This window comes from Macaca thibetana, chromosome 14 (genome assembly GCF_024542745.1).
Source record: "Macaca thibetana thibetana isolate TM-01 chromosome 14, ASM2454274v1, whole genome shotgun sequence".
Lineage (NCBI taxonomy): Eukaryota > Metazoa > Chordata > Mammalia > Primates > Cercopithecidae > Macaca > Macaca thibetana.
The window spans coordinates 105,726,801-105,742,691 of NC_065591.1; the positions used below are offsets into that span (position 1 = coordinate 105,726,801).

The 15,891-nt window shown below is 40.3% G+C and overlaps 2 protein-coding genes across 3 annotated transcripts in view; both read left to right on the forward strand.

The window, feature by feature from the left end:
• The window catches only part of REXO2 (RNA exonuclease 2), a 1,032,599-nt gene that overhangs the window by 487,465 nt on the left and 529,243 nt on the right, over positions 1 to 15,891 (forward strand). The gene's annotated exons all lie outside the window — the stretch shown is intronic.
• HTR3B (5-hydroxytryptamine receptor 3B) overlaps positions 1 to 15,891 on the forward strand; it is a 41,333-nt gene that overhangs the window by 4,387 nt on the left and 21,055 nt on the right. Inside the window, exon 2 of one of the 2 annotated variants that reach the window (XM_050758089.1) lies at positions 347 to 507. In XM_050758089.1, coding sequence (XP_050614046.1) covers positions 347 to 507 — 161 coding nt within the window. Of the gene's footprint in view, positions 1 to 114; positions 508 to 15,891 lie in introns of those variants that run through there. The other variant, XM_050758090.1, reaches the window with a different exon arrangement.

The following is a 15,891-nucleotide window of genomic DNA, read 5'->3' on the forward strand; positions in this document are numbered from 1 at the left end:
GGTTTTTTTCTAGATGCTAGGAGAATATGATACAGGAATAAAGAAATTATTCTGTCTCCAAAATGCAGGCTTGTTGTAAAATGAAATTGTAGGTACAGTTTTGCAGACTTGGAGATGGCGTTGATTTACTTGTTTTTACGATGAGATTTCTCCATTGGGCACTTAGGCCATCAGCTTACTTTAAGCGTTTGCCAAAGGCTACACCAACTGGCTGGGAATTGATGCAGATTTTGGTGAGCTGAAAGCTATATTCTAGTAAGAGCCACCGAGTCCTGAACAGTCTGAAACCTCCTAAAGAAACCAAGCCCCTCTTACTTTATCTTCACAATGATAGTTTCTTTTCCAGGAATTCTAGCCACAGATACACATCATCCCCGGGATTCTGCTCTGTATCATCTCAGCAAGCAACTATTACAGAACTATCATAAAGAAGTGAGGCCAGTTTACAACTGGACCAAGGCCACCACAGTCTACCTGGACCTGTTTGTCCATGCTATATTGGATGTGGTAAGGACCATCTTGCCCCTTCCTATTCTTGTTAACGTCTTTTAAAACAGTCTGCAGTTCATGCAGGAGCCTAGGAGAGGTTATATTCTCGAGACTGTAGTTGAACTGGCAGGGAAGTTGTGCTAGATTCATTTTAGCAGTTAGGTAAAATATTCATTAGGCAGATCATGCTTTCTAGCCCCCAGTAGACACTGTGAAGGGCAAATCGTCTAGATCATGGAATTAAGATGTTTTAAGAATTGTGAAACTGGGTGTGGTGGCTCATGCCTGTAATCCTAGCACATTGGGAGGCCAAGGTAGGCAGATCACTTGAGCACACGAGTTGGAGACCAGGCTAGGCAGCATGGTGAAACCCTGTCTGTACATAAAATACGCAAACTGGCCAGGCGTGGTGGTGCATATCTGTAGTCCCAGCTACTCAAGAGGCTTAAGAGGGAAGATAGCTTGAGCTTGGGAGGTTGAGGCAGCAGTGAGCCATGATCATGCCACTGCACTGCAGCCTAGGTGGCAGAGCCAGACCTTGTCTCCAAAAAAAAAAAAAAAAAAAAAAAAAAAATTATATATATATATATATGTCATAGATCACAGTACATATTGTATGAATATTGCTGAAACCAAAAATAGTAATAGGTATTTTATCCTGTGGTTCACATTTGTTAATGATAATAACAGATTTAAGAGGAGATTCACTACTTATTGCTTGAAATTTAAAAGAGAGAAAAAATGCCTTGTTATCTTGAGTTTATAAGGGGGCTTTTGCATCTAAAGCGTTTGCTAAGGATGTTGGGGAGAATTTGTTTATTAAAGCATCCTTTTTCTCCTATATCTGAAAGATAGGCTGTGGGAATGAAATGAATCCTGTAAAGTAGTTGGCAGAGTTCTTAGGAAGCCATCAGCAAGTGATGGTCCTGATGGTTACCACCTCTTCCTCTTCCTCCTTTTTTCTAATTACAAAGTCTTTGATTTCAATTGGTTCCAGAGTCATTTTAATTTCTCTCTACCTTTTTTTTTTTTTTTTTTTTTTTTGAGACGGATTCTCTCTTTGTTGCCCAGGCTGGAGTCCAATGGCACAATCTCAGCTCACTGCAACCTTCGCCTCCCAGGTTCAAGCAATTCTCCTGCCTTAGCCTCCCTAGTAGCTGGGATTACAGGCATGTGCCACCACACCTGGCTAATTTTTGTATTTTTAGTAGAGATGGGGTTTCACCTGTTGGTCAGGCTGGTTTCGAACTCCTGACCTCAAGTGATCCTCCTACCTTGGCCTCCCAAAGTGCTGGAATTACAGGCATGAGCCACCGCGCCCAATGATTTCTCTTAAAAACAGACTTTACTGAGCTTGTTTTGTTAAAGTAATTTAATCATTGTTTTTCCATTTACTTCTCAAAAATTGTTTTCTAATTGAGGTAAAATATACATACATGGAAATACACAGATCTTAAGTGTACAAGCTGACGAGTGTTACTAATTACATATACCCATATAACATACATTTATTTATTTATTTATTTATTTATTTATTTTGAGACAGAGTCTGGCTCTGTCACCCAGGCTGGAGTGCAGTGGCACGATCTCAGCTCACTGCAACCTCTGCCTCCCGGGTTCCAGGGATTCTCCTGCCTCAGCCTCCTGAGTAGCTGGAATTACAAGCATGCACCACCACGCCCAACTAATTTTGTATTTTTAGTAGAGATGGCATTTCACCATGTTGGTCAGACTAGTCTCGAACTCCTGACCTCAAATGATCTGCCCGCCTCGGCCTCCCAAAGTGCTGGGATTACAGGTGTGAACCACCATGCCCAGCTATTTATTTATTTTTTGAGATGGAGTCTCACTCTGTTGCCCAGGCTGGAGTGCAGTGGCGCCATCTTGGCTCACTGCAACCTCTACCTCCCGGGATCAAGCCATTCTCCTGCCTCATCCTCCCGAGTAGCTGGGATTACAGGTACCTGCCACCACACCCAGCTCATTTTTATATTTTTTAGTAGAGACAGGGTTCCACCATGTTGGCCAGTCTGGTGTTGAACTCCCGACCTCAAGTGATCCAGCCACCTCAGCCTCCCAAAAGTGCTGAGATTACAGGCATGAGCCACTGTGCCTGGCCATATAACCCATATCTCTATCAAGATATCCAAGATACCCAAAAAGGTCCCTTATTCCCTTTCTAGTCCATCCCCATCCTCTTCACCAACAGAGACAATACTCTTCTGATTATTTCTTTCAGCAGTAATTAGTTTTGCCGGTTGTAGAACTCCATGTGAATGAAATTTTATTGTGGGTATTTGATTGTGTCTGGCTTTTACACTCGGCGTACTTTTTCACTCGGCATTTTGAGGTTCACTTGTGCTGTTGTGTGTATCAGTAGTTTATTCCTTTTTCTTAATAAGTAGTATTCAGTTATGGCTATATCATGATTTGTTTATCCATTCTCCTGTTGACAGGCATTTGGGTTGTTTCTAATTTTAGGATAGTATGAATAAAGCTGCTAAGAATTTTCTTGCACGAGTCTTTTTGTGTATATGTTTCTATTTCTTTTAAGTAAAACCTAGAAGTTCTATGACTGGGTCACAGGATGGTGTACACTTAGTGAGAAACTGCCATACTGATTTGCAAAGTGGTTGTGCAATTTACACTTCCACCAGTAAGCTATGAGAGTTCCTATTGCTACACATACCCACCAACATTTAGTGTTACCCGTCTTTTTAATTTTAGTCATTCTGGTAAATGACTAGAATTTCATTGAGGTTTTATTAAAATTTCCCTAATGACTAATGATTTTGAGCTCTTTTTCATGTGTTTATTGACTACTTATAGATCTTTCTTTTTTTTTTTTTTTTTTTTTTTTTTTTTTTTGAGACGGAGTCTCGCTCTGTCGCCCAGGCTGGAGTGCAGTGGCGCGATCTCGGCTCACTGCAAGCTCCGCCTCCTGGGTTTACGCCATTCTCCTGCCTCAGCCTCCTGAGTAGCTGGGACTACAGGCGCCCGCCACCGCGCCTGGCTAATTTTTTGTATTTTTAGTAGAGACGGGGTTTCACCGTGGTCTCGATCTCCTGACCTTGTGATCCGCCCGCCTCGGCCTCCCAAAGTGCTGGGATTACAGGCGTGAGCCACCGCGCCCGGCCACTTATAGATCTTTCTTTGTGAAGTGCCCATTTAAGCCTTCTGTTATTTTTAAAATTGGGTCACTGGTTTTTTTGTTTTTCTAATATTATTATAGATTTATAGGAGCTATTTATACATTCTGGGCACAAGTCTTTTGTTAGATATGTATTGTATTATACATATTACCTCCTATATTATTATATAACATGTAGTTATATCATTATTATAATAACATATAATAATTACCTAATACATACATATATTATATAATAAATGTTTATTCCCAGTCTGTGTCTTGGCTATTCACTTTCTTAATGGGTCTTACAATGAATAGAAATTTTCAAATTTGCTGATGTTTGTTATGGTTCGAATGTGTCCCCAAAATTTCTTTCTTTTTTTTTTTTTTTTTTTTTGAGACAAAGTCTCACTCTTGTCCCCCAGGCTGGAGGGCAATGGCACAATCTCGGCTCACTGCAACCTCCACCTCCCGGGTTCAAGCGATTGTGCTGCCTCAGCCTCCCAAGTAGCTGGAATTACAGGTGCCTGCCACCATGCCCAGCTAATTTTTTTTTTTTTTTTGTATTTTTAGTAGAGACGGAGTTTCACCATGTTGACCAGGCTGGTCTCCAACTCCTGACCTCAGGTGATCCGCCCACCTCAGCCTTCCAAAGTGCTGGGATTACAGGTGTGAGCCACCATGCTTGGCCTTTTTTTTTTTTTTTTTTTTAATTTTTTATTTTTAGACAACATCTCTCTCTGTCACCCAGGCTAGAGTGCAATGACGCAATCTCGGCTCACCATATATTATATGTTTGTTGATGAGGGGCATTAGACTCTAGTCTTCTCATCTGGTTTTGGTATCAGGATTATGTTGGCCTTCTAAAACAGAATTGTTGAGAATTGTTTCCTTCTCAGTTTTCTGAAGGCGTTGTGTAATGTGAATATTTTTTCTTCCTTAATGTCTGATAGAATTTATGAGTAAAATTATAGGGGTCTGGAGCTTTCTTTGTGGGAAGGTAGTCAAATGCAAATTCAACTTTATTTACACATATTCAATTTTTTCTTGTGTCAATTTTGTTAATTTGTATTTTTAAGGAATTTGTCTCTTTCATCCAGTTCGTCAAATTTATTGACTTAGTTGTTCATTTTTTTTCTATTATTTTCATGCCCATAGGATCTCTAGTGATATGGCTTTTGTGTCTCATATTGGTAATTTGTGTTTTCTCATATTTTCCCTTGACTCATCTTGTCATAGTTTTACTAATTTCATTTTTTTCAAAGAGCCAACTTTGGGCTTTGTCATTTTTTGTGTGTGTTTGTTTTGTTTTATTTTGCTTTGAGACAGGGTCTCACTCTGTTACTTAGGCTGGAGTGCAGTGGCATGATCACGGCTCACTGCAGCCTCAACCTCCCATGCTCTTTAGATAGCTTTACATATTTCTTTTCTTCTACTTACTTTCTTTGTGTTTTTGAGACAGAGGCAAGAGACAGACAGAATCTCTGGGATCCAGTAATCTGACTTTTTTTCCCCTCTAGTTTTGGCTTATACAGAATATTATATAAATGGAATTATATGTTATTTTACCTTTTGTGCATGACTTCTTTCACTTAGCGTAATGCCTTTGAGATTTATCCATATCATTGCATAACTCAGTAGTAGTATTTTATTGTACAGATGCACTACAATTTATCTGTTTACCAGTTGTTGGACACATGAATTGTTTCCATTTGGGGGCAATTATGAATAAGGCCACTATAAACATTTGCATATGTTTTTCTTTCTCTTGGATACATGCTTAGGTATAGTATTGGTTACTTGTATGATGGGTCTGTCTAATTTTGTAAGAAACTGTCCAACTGTTTTCCAAAGTGGCTGTTATCATTTTGCATGTCACTCACAATGTGTGAGAGCTTCAGTTTCTTCACATAATCATTACTCTTTGACATGGTCAATCTATAATTTTTTGTTTTCTTTAGACAGAGTCCTGCTCTTGTCACCCAGGCTGGAGTGCAGTGGTGTGATCTTGGCTCACTGTAACCTCTGCCTCCTGGGTTCAAGTGGTTCCCCTGCCTCAGCCTCCTGAGTAGCTGGGATTACAGGCGCTCACCACCATGCCCAGCTAATTTTGGTACTTTTAGTAGAGACGGTTTCGCCAGGTTTGTCAGGCTGGTCTTGAACTCCTGATCTCAGGTGATCTACCTGCCTTGGGCTTCTGAAGTGGTGGGATTACAGGCATGAGCAACGGCGCAGGGCCCAATCTTTAAAATTTTAACCGTTGTAGTAGGTTTGCAGTAGTATCTCAATGTAGTTTTTAATTTTTATTTCCCTAACATTTGAACATGTTGAACATTTTTTCACGTGCTTATTTGCCAATTGCCAACTGTATATCTTCGGTAATATGTCTGCTCAAATCTTTTATTATTTGTAAAGTTGGGTTATTATTTTATTATCAGGTTACAAGAGTTATTTATATACTCTGAGCTTATTTCTAGACTCTTCTATTCAACTAATGTGGATGTTTGTCTTTCTACCATACCACACTGTTTTGATTACTGTAGCATTGTGGAAGTCTTGAAATAAGATAATGTGAACTTCTAATCTTGTTCTTCTTTTTAAAAATTGTTTTAACTTTTCTAGGTTGTTTGCATTTCTACATAAACTTTAGAATTGACTCATCAATGTCTATTTTTAAAAACTTCTGGAATTTTGATTGGTACTGCATTGAATCTATAGATAAATTTGAGGAGAATTGACATCTTAACAATATTGAGTTATCCAGTCCATACATGCAGTGTATCTCTCTGTTTAGTTCTTTAACTTCTTTTATTAATGTTTCATCATTTTTAGTGTTTTGCATACATTTGGTTAAATTTATTCCTAAGTATTTCACAGTATTTGTTATTATAAATGGTATTTTAAATTCGAATCTAGTTGTTTGTTGCTAGCATACAAAAACACAGTTGATTTCTATATATTGGTTTGGGATTCTGTGACCCTGACATCTCTTTTTCGTTTAAGAGCCTTTTTTTTTTGGAAGATTCTTTCAGATTTTCTGTGTAGAAAATCATGTTGTCTGTGAGGAAAAGCAGTTTTACTTCTTTCTTTCCAATCTTTATACCTTTGTTTTCTTCTAGTGTCTTGTTACCCTGATGAGGACCTCCAGTACAATGTTGAACAGAATGTTATACTGCTCTATAAATATTAATTCAATAAATGTGGTTGATAGTGGTGTTGAAATACTTTTTTGTTTTTTGAGATGAAGTCTCATTCTTGTCCCCCAGGCTGGAGTGCAGAGGCAGGATCTCAGCTCGCTGCAAACTCTGCCTCCCAGGTTCAAGTGATTCTCCTGCCTCAGCCTCCCTAGTAGCTGGGATTATAGGTGCCTGCCACCACACCCAGCTAATTTTTGTACTTTTAGTAGAGACGGGGTTTCACCATGTTGGCCAGGCTGGTCTTGAACTCCTGACCTCAGGTGATCTGCCCACCTTGGCCTCCCAAAGTGGTGGGATTACAGGTGTGAGCCACTGCACTTGGCCGAAATCTATTTTTTTTCCTCTAGTTGTTTTATTAATTTCATGGAGTGGGATGTTAAAATCTCCAGTTACAATTGTAGTTTGTCTATTTCTCTCTTTGGTTCTGTCAACTTTTGCTTCATGTATTTTGAAGCTATGTTATTAGGTGCATACACATTTATTTATTTATTTTATTTTATTTTATTTTTTTATTTTTATTTTTATTTTTTTTTGAGACAGAGTCTCGCTCTGTCGCCCAGGCTGGAGTGCAGTGGCCGGATCTCAGCTCACTGCAAGCTCCGCCTCCCGGGTTCACGCCATTCTCCTGCCTCAGCCTCCCGAGTAGCTGGGACTACAGGCGCCCGCCACCTCGCCCGGCTAGTTTTTTGTATTTTTTTTTTAGTAGAGACGGGGTTTCACCGTGTTAGCCAGGATGGTCTCAATCTCCCGACCTCGTGATCCGCCCGTCTCGGCCTCCCAAAGTGCTGGGATTACAGGCTTGAGCCACCGCGCCCGGCCTAGGTGCATACACATTTAGACATATATATATATATATGTATGTATATGGTTTTTTTTTTTTTTTTGAGACAATATTTTACTCTGTCATCCAGGCTGGAGTGCAGTGGCATGACTGTGTCTCACTGCAGCCTCAACCTCCTGGGTTCAGACAATTCTCCTGCCTCAGGCTCCCGAGTAGCTGGGACTACAAGCACATGCCACCACACCCAGCTGGTTTTTGTATTTTTGGTAGAGAGAGGGTTTTGCCATGTTGCCCACCTTGGTCTCTAACTCCTGAGCTTAAGCAGTCTGCCAGCCATGGCCTCCCCAAGTGCTGGTATTACAGGCGTGAGCCACTGTGCCCAGCCTATATGTCTTCTTAATGAACAGATTCTTTTACTGTTATGAAACACTTCACTTCATCTCTAATAATATTCCCTTTTATGAAGTTTTTCTTATGCTGACTTCCCACATGGCATATTCTTGGCCATCCTTTTATTTTCAATCTATTTGTGTCATTTGATGTCCTTTGTATTTGAAGTCATTTCTTGTAGACAATATATAGTTAGGTACATGCTGAAAAGAAATATATAGGCAGGCCCTGTGTACACTTCACCCAATCTCTCCTACTGTTAACATCTTACATATATATAGTACAGTGTCAGTACTAGAAAATTAACACAGGTACACTCTATAGAGCTTATTCTGATTTCTCCAGTTTACCTGTACTTGTGTGTGTGTGTGTGCGTGTAGTTCTATGTAATTTTATTACATGTGTAGCTTTTTATAATCAGCACCACAATCAAAGTACATAATTGGATCATCACCACAGGGCCCCCAGGTGCTATTCCTTTACAGCCACAGTCCTTTCTGTCTGCTGACTCCTAACCCCTGGCAACCACTAATCTTCTCTCCATGTTTAGGCTACTTCAAGAATATTATATAAATGGAATCATACAATATATTACCTTTGAGACTGGCTTTTTTCCTTTAGCATAATTCCCTTGTGGTCCATCTGTGTTGTTGTGAACACCAATAGTTCATTTCTTTTTGTTGCTGAATATTATTCCAGGTTAGGGCTTTTTTTTTTTTTTTTTTTTACCAGTCTGACAATCTATGCATTTGTTTTTTTTTTTCTTCCAATATGGAGTCTCACTCTGTCCCCCAGGCTGGAGTGCAGTGGCATGATCTCAGCTCACTGCAACCTCTGCCTCCGGGGTTCAAGTGATTCTCCTGCCTCAGCCTCCCAAGCAGCTAGAATTACAGGTGCTCACCACCACATCTGGCTAATTTTTATATTTTTAGTAGAGATGGGGTTTCACCATGTTGACCAGGCTGGTCTTGAACTGTTGACCTCAAGTGATCTGCCTGTCTTGGCCTCCGAAAGTGTTGGGATTACAGGCATGAACCACTGTGACCAGCCAATCTATGCATTTTAGTGGAAATGTTTAGCTCATTTGCCAATACCATCTTGCTATTTGTTTTCTAGTTGTCTCATCTGTTTTTTGTTCTATTCCTTATATCCTACTTTATTTTCCATAATTTTTAAATTTTTAATAAATATTAAAAATAATAAAATATTTAAAATATTTAAAATATTGGATTATAGTTCCTCTATTAGCTTTTTAGCGATCCATCTTTGTATTTTTTTTAGACTTTGCCTTAGGAATTTCCATATTCATCATTAACTTATTGCAGTGTACTTAGAATTAGTATTTTGACACTTCACATAAAATGTATGAAATTTACAACAGTAAAATTCCATGTATCTGCTCCCACTTCTTTTGTGCTACTTTTATCTTCAATTTTACATTTACATACAAAATATACCCACAAAATGATGTTATTATTTTAAGGTAATCTGTTGCAATAATTTAATGATTCATTTTCAATTTATGTTAATAGAGATGTTTTTCTATGTTACTATCTTAGTGCTAGCAGTGAATCAGAATCTTTGATTTTTTTTTTTGACTGAGAATTAGGCATTTAAATCAATGAAAAAATAAATGTGAAACTTAAGAGTACAAGGTCTAGGCCTGGCGTGGTGGCTCACGTCTGTAATCCCACCACTTTGGGAGGCCGAGGCGGGTGGATCACCTGAGGTCAGGAGTTCGAGACCAGCCTCAACATGGAGAAACCCCTTCTCTACTAGAAAAATACAAAATTATCTTGTGTGGGTGTGGTGGTGCACGCCTGTAATCCCAGCTACTCAGGAGGCTGAGGCAGGAGAATTGCTTGAACCTGGGAGGTGGAGGTAGCAATGAGCTGACATCGCACCATTGCACTCCAGCCTAGGCAACAAGAACAAAACTCCATTCCAAAAAAAAAAAAAACAAAAAGAGTACAAAGTTTAAATTTTTTTCCTTTTTACTGATACAGGTTACTTTGGTGTCATTTTTCCCTAACTTAGATAAACCCCCAATTAATTGTTTCATTGTAAATAGGAATATTTAAATGGTACTCCCCAAAATTCCTTTTTATTATTATTTTATTTTTGTTTTTATTTTTACTTTTTTTGAGATGGAGTTTCACTCTTGTTGCCCAGGTTGGAGTACAACGGCGTGATCTTGGCTCACCACAACCTCTGCCTCCTGGGTTCAAGCGATTCTCCTGCCTCAGTCTCCCGAGTAGCTAGGATTACAGGCACCTACCACCATGTACAGCTAACTTGTATTTTTAGTAGAGACAGTGTTTCACTATGTTGGCCAGGCTGGTCTCAAACTCCTGACATCGAGTGATCCACCTGCCTTGGCATCCCAAAGTGCTGGGATTACAGGCATGAGCTATTGTGTGTGGCCATATTTTCCCAATTATCCTATTAAGTAAGAGTGCTAGCCCTAAGATCTTAGAAAATATTGTTTAATTAAATACCAGGAAATACCTCTTACTAAAAAGCCTAGTCTTAAACAGCTTGAATAGAAAACTTCTTCAAGTTTTTTTTTTGTTGTTGTTGTTGTTGTTTTTTTTTGAGACAGAATCTTGCTCTGTCGCCAGGCTGGAGTGCAGTGGTGTGATCTCGGCTCACTGCAAACTCTGCTTCCTGGGTTCAAGCGATTTTCCTGCCTCAGCCTCCCAAGTAGCTGGGATTACAGGTGCCCACCACCACACCTGGCTAATTTTTGTATTTTTAGTACAGATGGGGTTTCACCACGCTGGCCAGGCTGGTCTTCAACTCCTGACTTCAAGTGATCCACCCGCCTCAGCCTCCCAAAGTAGTGGAATTACAGGCTTGAACCATCACGTTCAGTTCATCTTTTTCCTTTCTGACTTCGTGTTTTTTATTATTTATTATTTTTTATTTTTTTTGAGACAGAGCCTCACTCTGTTGCCCAGGGTGGAGTGCAGTGGCACGATCTCGCCTCACTGCAACCTCTGCCTCCCAGGTTCAAGTGATTCTCCTGCCTCAGCCTCCCAAGTAGCTGGGATTACAGGTGCCTGCCACCACACCTGGCTAATTTTTGTACTTTTAGTAGAGACAGGGTTTCACCATATTGGCCAGGCTGGTCTTGAACTCCTGACCTTGTGATTTGCCTGCCTCGGCCTCACAAAGTGCTAGGATTACAAGTGTAAGCCGCTGTGCCCGGCCTCTTCATATTTATTAAGATAAAGAAAATTGCTGGCCGGGCATGGTGGCAGGCACCTGTAGTTCCAGATACTCGGGAGGATGAGGCAGGAGAATTGCTTGAACCTAGGAGGCAGAGATTGCAGTAAGCTGAGATCGCTCCACTGCACTCCAGCTTGGTGACAGAGTGAGACTCTGTCTCAGAAAAAAAGAAAATTGATCAGGCTTTCCTTTAGAGGTTTATTTGGAGATAAATGGAAAAGGTGTAAAGTATTTATATTAATATTTTCCCTTGGAACAAGTATATCAAATTGAAAATACTTTTCTCTTTCTTCCTACCCTGACAAAAGAAAGTAAAATCAGACTCCTTATGGTAGGTAAGGAGAACACCGTTATCTTTTTAAAGATGCGGGATTTCCCCACCAGAGTTGTTTGTTGTTAGACTATGTTAGACATGGCATCATATTGAATATGGCAAATTTTCTTACAGAAATCTGAAAACAATTTATATTCTACCCCTCTAGTTTTATCCCTGTCTACCATCTTATGTTATTTTCTCCAAGTTCTCAGTACAACAGTGAACCTGGACCCCTGGTTGTTTCCTGCCTGTAAGTCATTCATTCTGCTATTTCCCCTACCAAAAGTCTTTCTCTTCATTCTCCATCTGCAAAATACTGTAGTCCTTCAAATCTCAGCTCTCAAAATCAATTTTCCTCATTTCTCTAAGGTGAGAGCATTTCCTTTAAATCCACTAAGTCTGTGTGGATTTTCTTTTCTTTTCTTTTTTTCTTTCTTTCTTTCTTTCTTTCTTTCTTTCTTTCTTTCTTTCTTTCTTTCTTTCTTTCTTTCTTTCTTTTTTTCTTTCTTTTCTTTCTTTCTGTCTGTCTCTCTCTCTCTCTCTCTCTCTCTCTTTCTTTCTTTCTTTCTTTCTTTTTTGAGATGGAGACTCACTCTATCACCCAGGCTGGAGTGCAGTGGTGTGATCTTGGCTCACAGCAACCTTCCAGACTCAGGTGATCCTCCCACCTCAGCCTCCCAAATAGCTGGTACTATAGGTGTACACCACCATACCGGGCTAATTTTGTATGTTTTTAGAGATTTGATTTCGCCATGTTGTCCAGGCTGGTCTCGAACTCCTGGCCTCAAGTAATCCATCTACCTTGTGCTGGGGTTACAGACATGAGCCACTGGGCCCAGCCAAGTCTGTGTATTTCTTAATGCACACAGTTATTTGTTAAAATGTTAAAATATGCCCTAATGTAGTGTACGCTACTTGAGGGAAGGACTTTCTTACTCATATTCATATTTTCCATAACATGCAGCACTGTGTATTTGATTTCCAAGACATTCAATTGATACTTGTCCAATGAATGAATGAATTAAAAAATATAAGGATCAATTCTAGGATTGTCTTTACAAATGGCTACTCTGAAAATGCTTGGCAAATGTTTCTATTGCATGTAGGTGGGATAAGCCTAAAGTTAGTTCCAGAGGCAGGGACAGTTCTGAAGGACTTGATAAAAATCACTCACAGATTCTGCACAGACAAGGACACTCCCAATGTGAATAGATAACTTGTTGGATGCATCTGCCAGCATCTGAACTGCTGGCAACTTTTGTTTGGAATGAAGAGCTTTCAGCCCAGCACCGCACCTCCATTATAATGTTTTGCCTCCTGTTTTGTTTATATAAAAGACTACAGTCTTGTCTTAGAATTTCTGGGTATTATGAGTACCTTAGGGAAATCTGATTATAGAGATAATCTACTCAACAGTGAAGAGTTTCAATTTGTTTCTATTGAGTTTTGTCAATTTCGAATCCCAGATACCTTTGTATTCCAGTCCATTGACTAGAGCCTCCCAGCCAGACGTTGAGGCATCTGTTTCTATAGTCTCCGGAACTGGAAAAGATAAATAAGAATGTAGGGGAATTATCTGTATATTTGCTAACCACCAATTTAGATCTAAATAGACTCCCTCTGTTAGGAAGACTAATGAATTCCAATTCTCTGAAATATCCTTTGCTTTTAACAAGCAAGATGGAAGGTATCTAAAGAAAAAAAACGGGGCGAGATACACAGAGGGAAAAGCTGTGAATAATGCCACCAGAGAACCAATTATGTTCACCAGCTGGCATTGAGAAACTTGTTTCCTTTGACAAAAAAAGATTTTAGTTTTAGCCTCAAAATACTTTTTGACATTGTGTTCTTCAGGGCTGAATGACGAATCCTCCCAAACACCCCCATAAAATGTTAGAAAAAAATTCTTAACATCATTGTTATATGTAATGTGGCAAAGCAATGGGCAAGAAGTGAAAAACAAGCTAAGGCATCAATATGGCAGTTAAGAAGAATCAACTGGATAAAATGATAGTGAAATGAAACATGAAAACAGAGACCCTCCTCCCAGCCATATGACTGAATCACTGAGACACATTCATGGGGTATGACAGTAATAAACAAACTGGTAAGAACTTTGAATAGACATAAAAATGTATTTCTTGTGAAAGCATAGTCAACTACTATATATCTCAGTGATATAAACTGCATTTTGAACTTTTCTTTCTATTTGTGGGGAACCTCACTGATTGCAACCAAGCCTAGAATGGAACCTTTTGTGCCTTAGTGGGTGAGACATAATCTGTTTCATGATCTCTCAGTTGGTAAAATGTGCAACGAAGGCTGGGCACGGTGGCTCACACCTGTAATTCAAGCACTTTGGGAGGCCAAGGTGGGAGAACTGCTTGAGCCCAGGAACTTGAGACCAACCCGCGCAACACAGCACCACCCCGTCTCTACAAAAATTAATAATAATACATTAATTAGCTGGGCATGGTGTTGCACATCTGTGGTCCCAGCTACTTGGGAGGCTGAAATGGGAGGATCACTTGGGCCTGGGAGGTTGAGGCTGCAGTGAGCCATGATTGTGCCACTGCACCCTGGCTTGGGCAACAAAGCAAGACCTTGTCTCAAAAAAAAAAAAAAAAAAAAAAAGCCAGGAAGTGGTGTCACCTAATCCTGAGCTCTCATTAGAGGCTTTTTTTTTTTTTTTTTTTTTTTTTTGAGACGGAGTCTCGCTCTGTCGCCTAGGCTGGAATGCAGTGGCGCGATCTTGGCTCACTGCAAGCTCCGCCTCCTGGGTTCACGCCATTCTCCTGCCTCAGCCTCCCGAGTAGCTGGGACTACAGGCGCCTGCCACCTCGCCCGGCTAGTTTTTTGTATTTTTTTTTAGTAGAGACGGAGTTTCACCGTGTTAGCCAGGATGGTCTCGATCTCCTAACCTCGTGATCCACCCGTCTCGGCCTCCCAAAGTACTGGGATTACAGGCGTGAGCCACCGCGCCCGGCCGAGGCTTTTGTTTTTAACCACCAGGACTCCTGTTGAGCCAGTCTTGTCTGGGAGTCCCCTCTGGTCCATCTGGTCCAAGCTGTTCCTTGGGGAAATACTTGTGAATTCAAGGTTTTCACTTTTTATACTACTTTAAAACTTGCCTTTCCCAAGTATCTATTTAAATTCCATAAATATCTGTAGAGCAAGTTCACTCAGACCAGGCCTTGTTGAACCACTAAAGCAGGGCGACTACGTATCTATGTGTTCCTAATGCCTTCTGTTTCTCAAAGAGAAAGAATAATGCTTATTTGATAGTAATTTGCTTTCTTGATTATAAAAAGGGGAAATTTTAAAAAGTTTCTTGTTTCTCTTTCAAATGATGCCACCTGGCGCAGAGCCACTGTGTAGTCTGTGTACTGCACAATTCCACCTGCGCCATCAACATGGGCAATAGTATCAGTGGTGCCTTCCGACTCCCTACCCAGTCTGAATTCTCCAGAGTAGTACATAGTCTTGACCCTGTGCACAAAGAAAATGGACTTTTATGTGGCTGGATAATTGGACAATTAATTTTTGTTTTGTTTTGTTTTTGAAATGGGGTCTGGCTCTGTAGCCCAGTCTGTGGAGTGCAGTGGTGCAATATAGGCTCACTGCAAGCTCCGCCTCTCAGGTTCACGCCTTTCTCCTGCCTCAGCATCCCAAGTAGCTGGGACTACAGGCGCCCACCACCACGCCTGGCTAATCTTTTTGTATTTTTAGTAGAGACGGGGTTTCACCATGTTCGCCAGGATGGTCTCGATCTCCTGACCTCATGATCTGCCCGCCTCGGCCTCCCAAAGTGCTGGGATTACAGATGTGAGCCACCGCGCCCGGCCATTTAATTTCTTATACCCAGTTCTGGGGAGGAAAACAGAGCTGTTAGTTGATTCCATGCCATCAACTTCCTAAACACTTTTATGTACTGAAATTTGGTATTGTACTAAATATTACAGAAATACAAATGTTACCTAAGTGACTCTTGAGCTTTGAACCTAAATCAGCAAGGGAAATGTTTTACAATTTTTTTTTTTTTTTTTTTTGAGACAGAGGCTCGTTCTGTCACCCAGGCTGGAGTACAGTGGCGCCATCTCGGCTCACTGCAACCTCTGCCTCCCGGGTTTAAACGATTCTTCTGCCTCAGCCTCCCAAGTAGCTGGGATTACAGGCTCCCACCACCATGCCCAGCTAATTTTTATATTTTTAGTAGAGAAGGGGTTTCACCATGTTGGCCAGGCTGGTCTTACACATTTTATTTCCTATTTCTTCATCTTGTGTTTTTTTAATCCTTTTATTCTCTTTTAAGGATGCAGTTTTTAGCGATGGATTATACATGGAAAGAAATGAA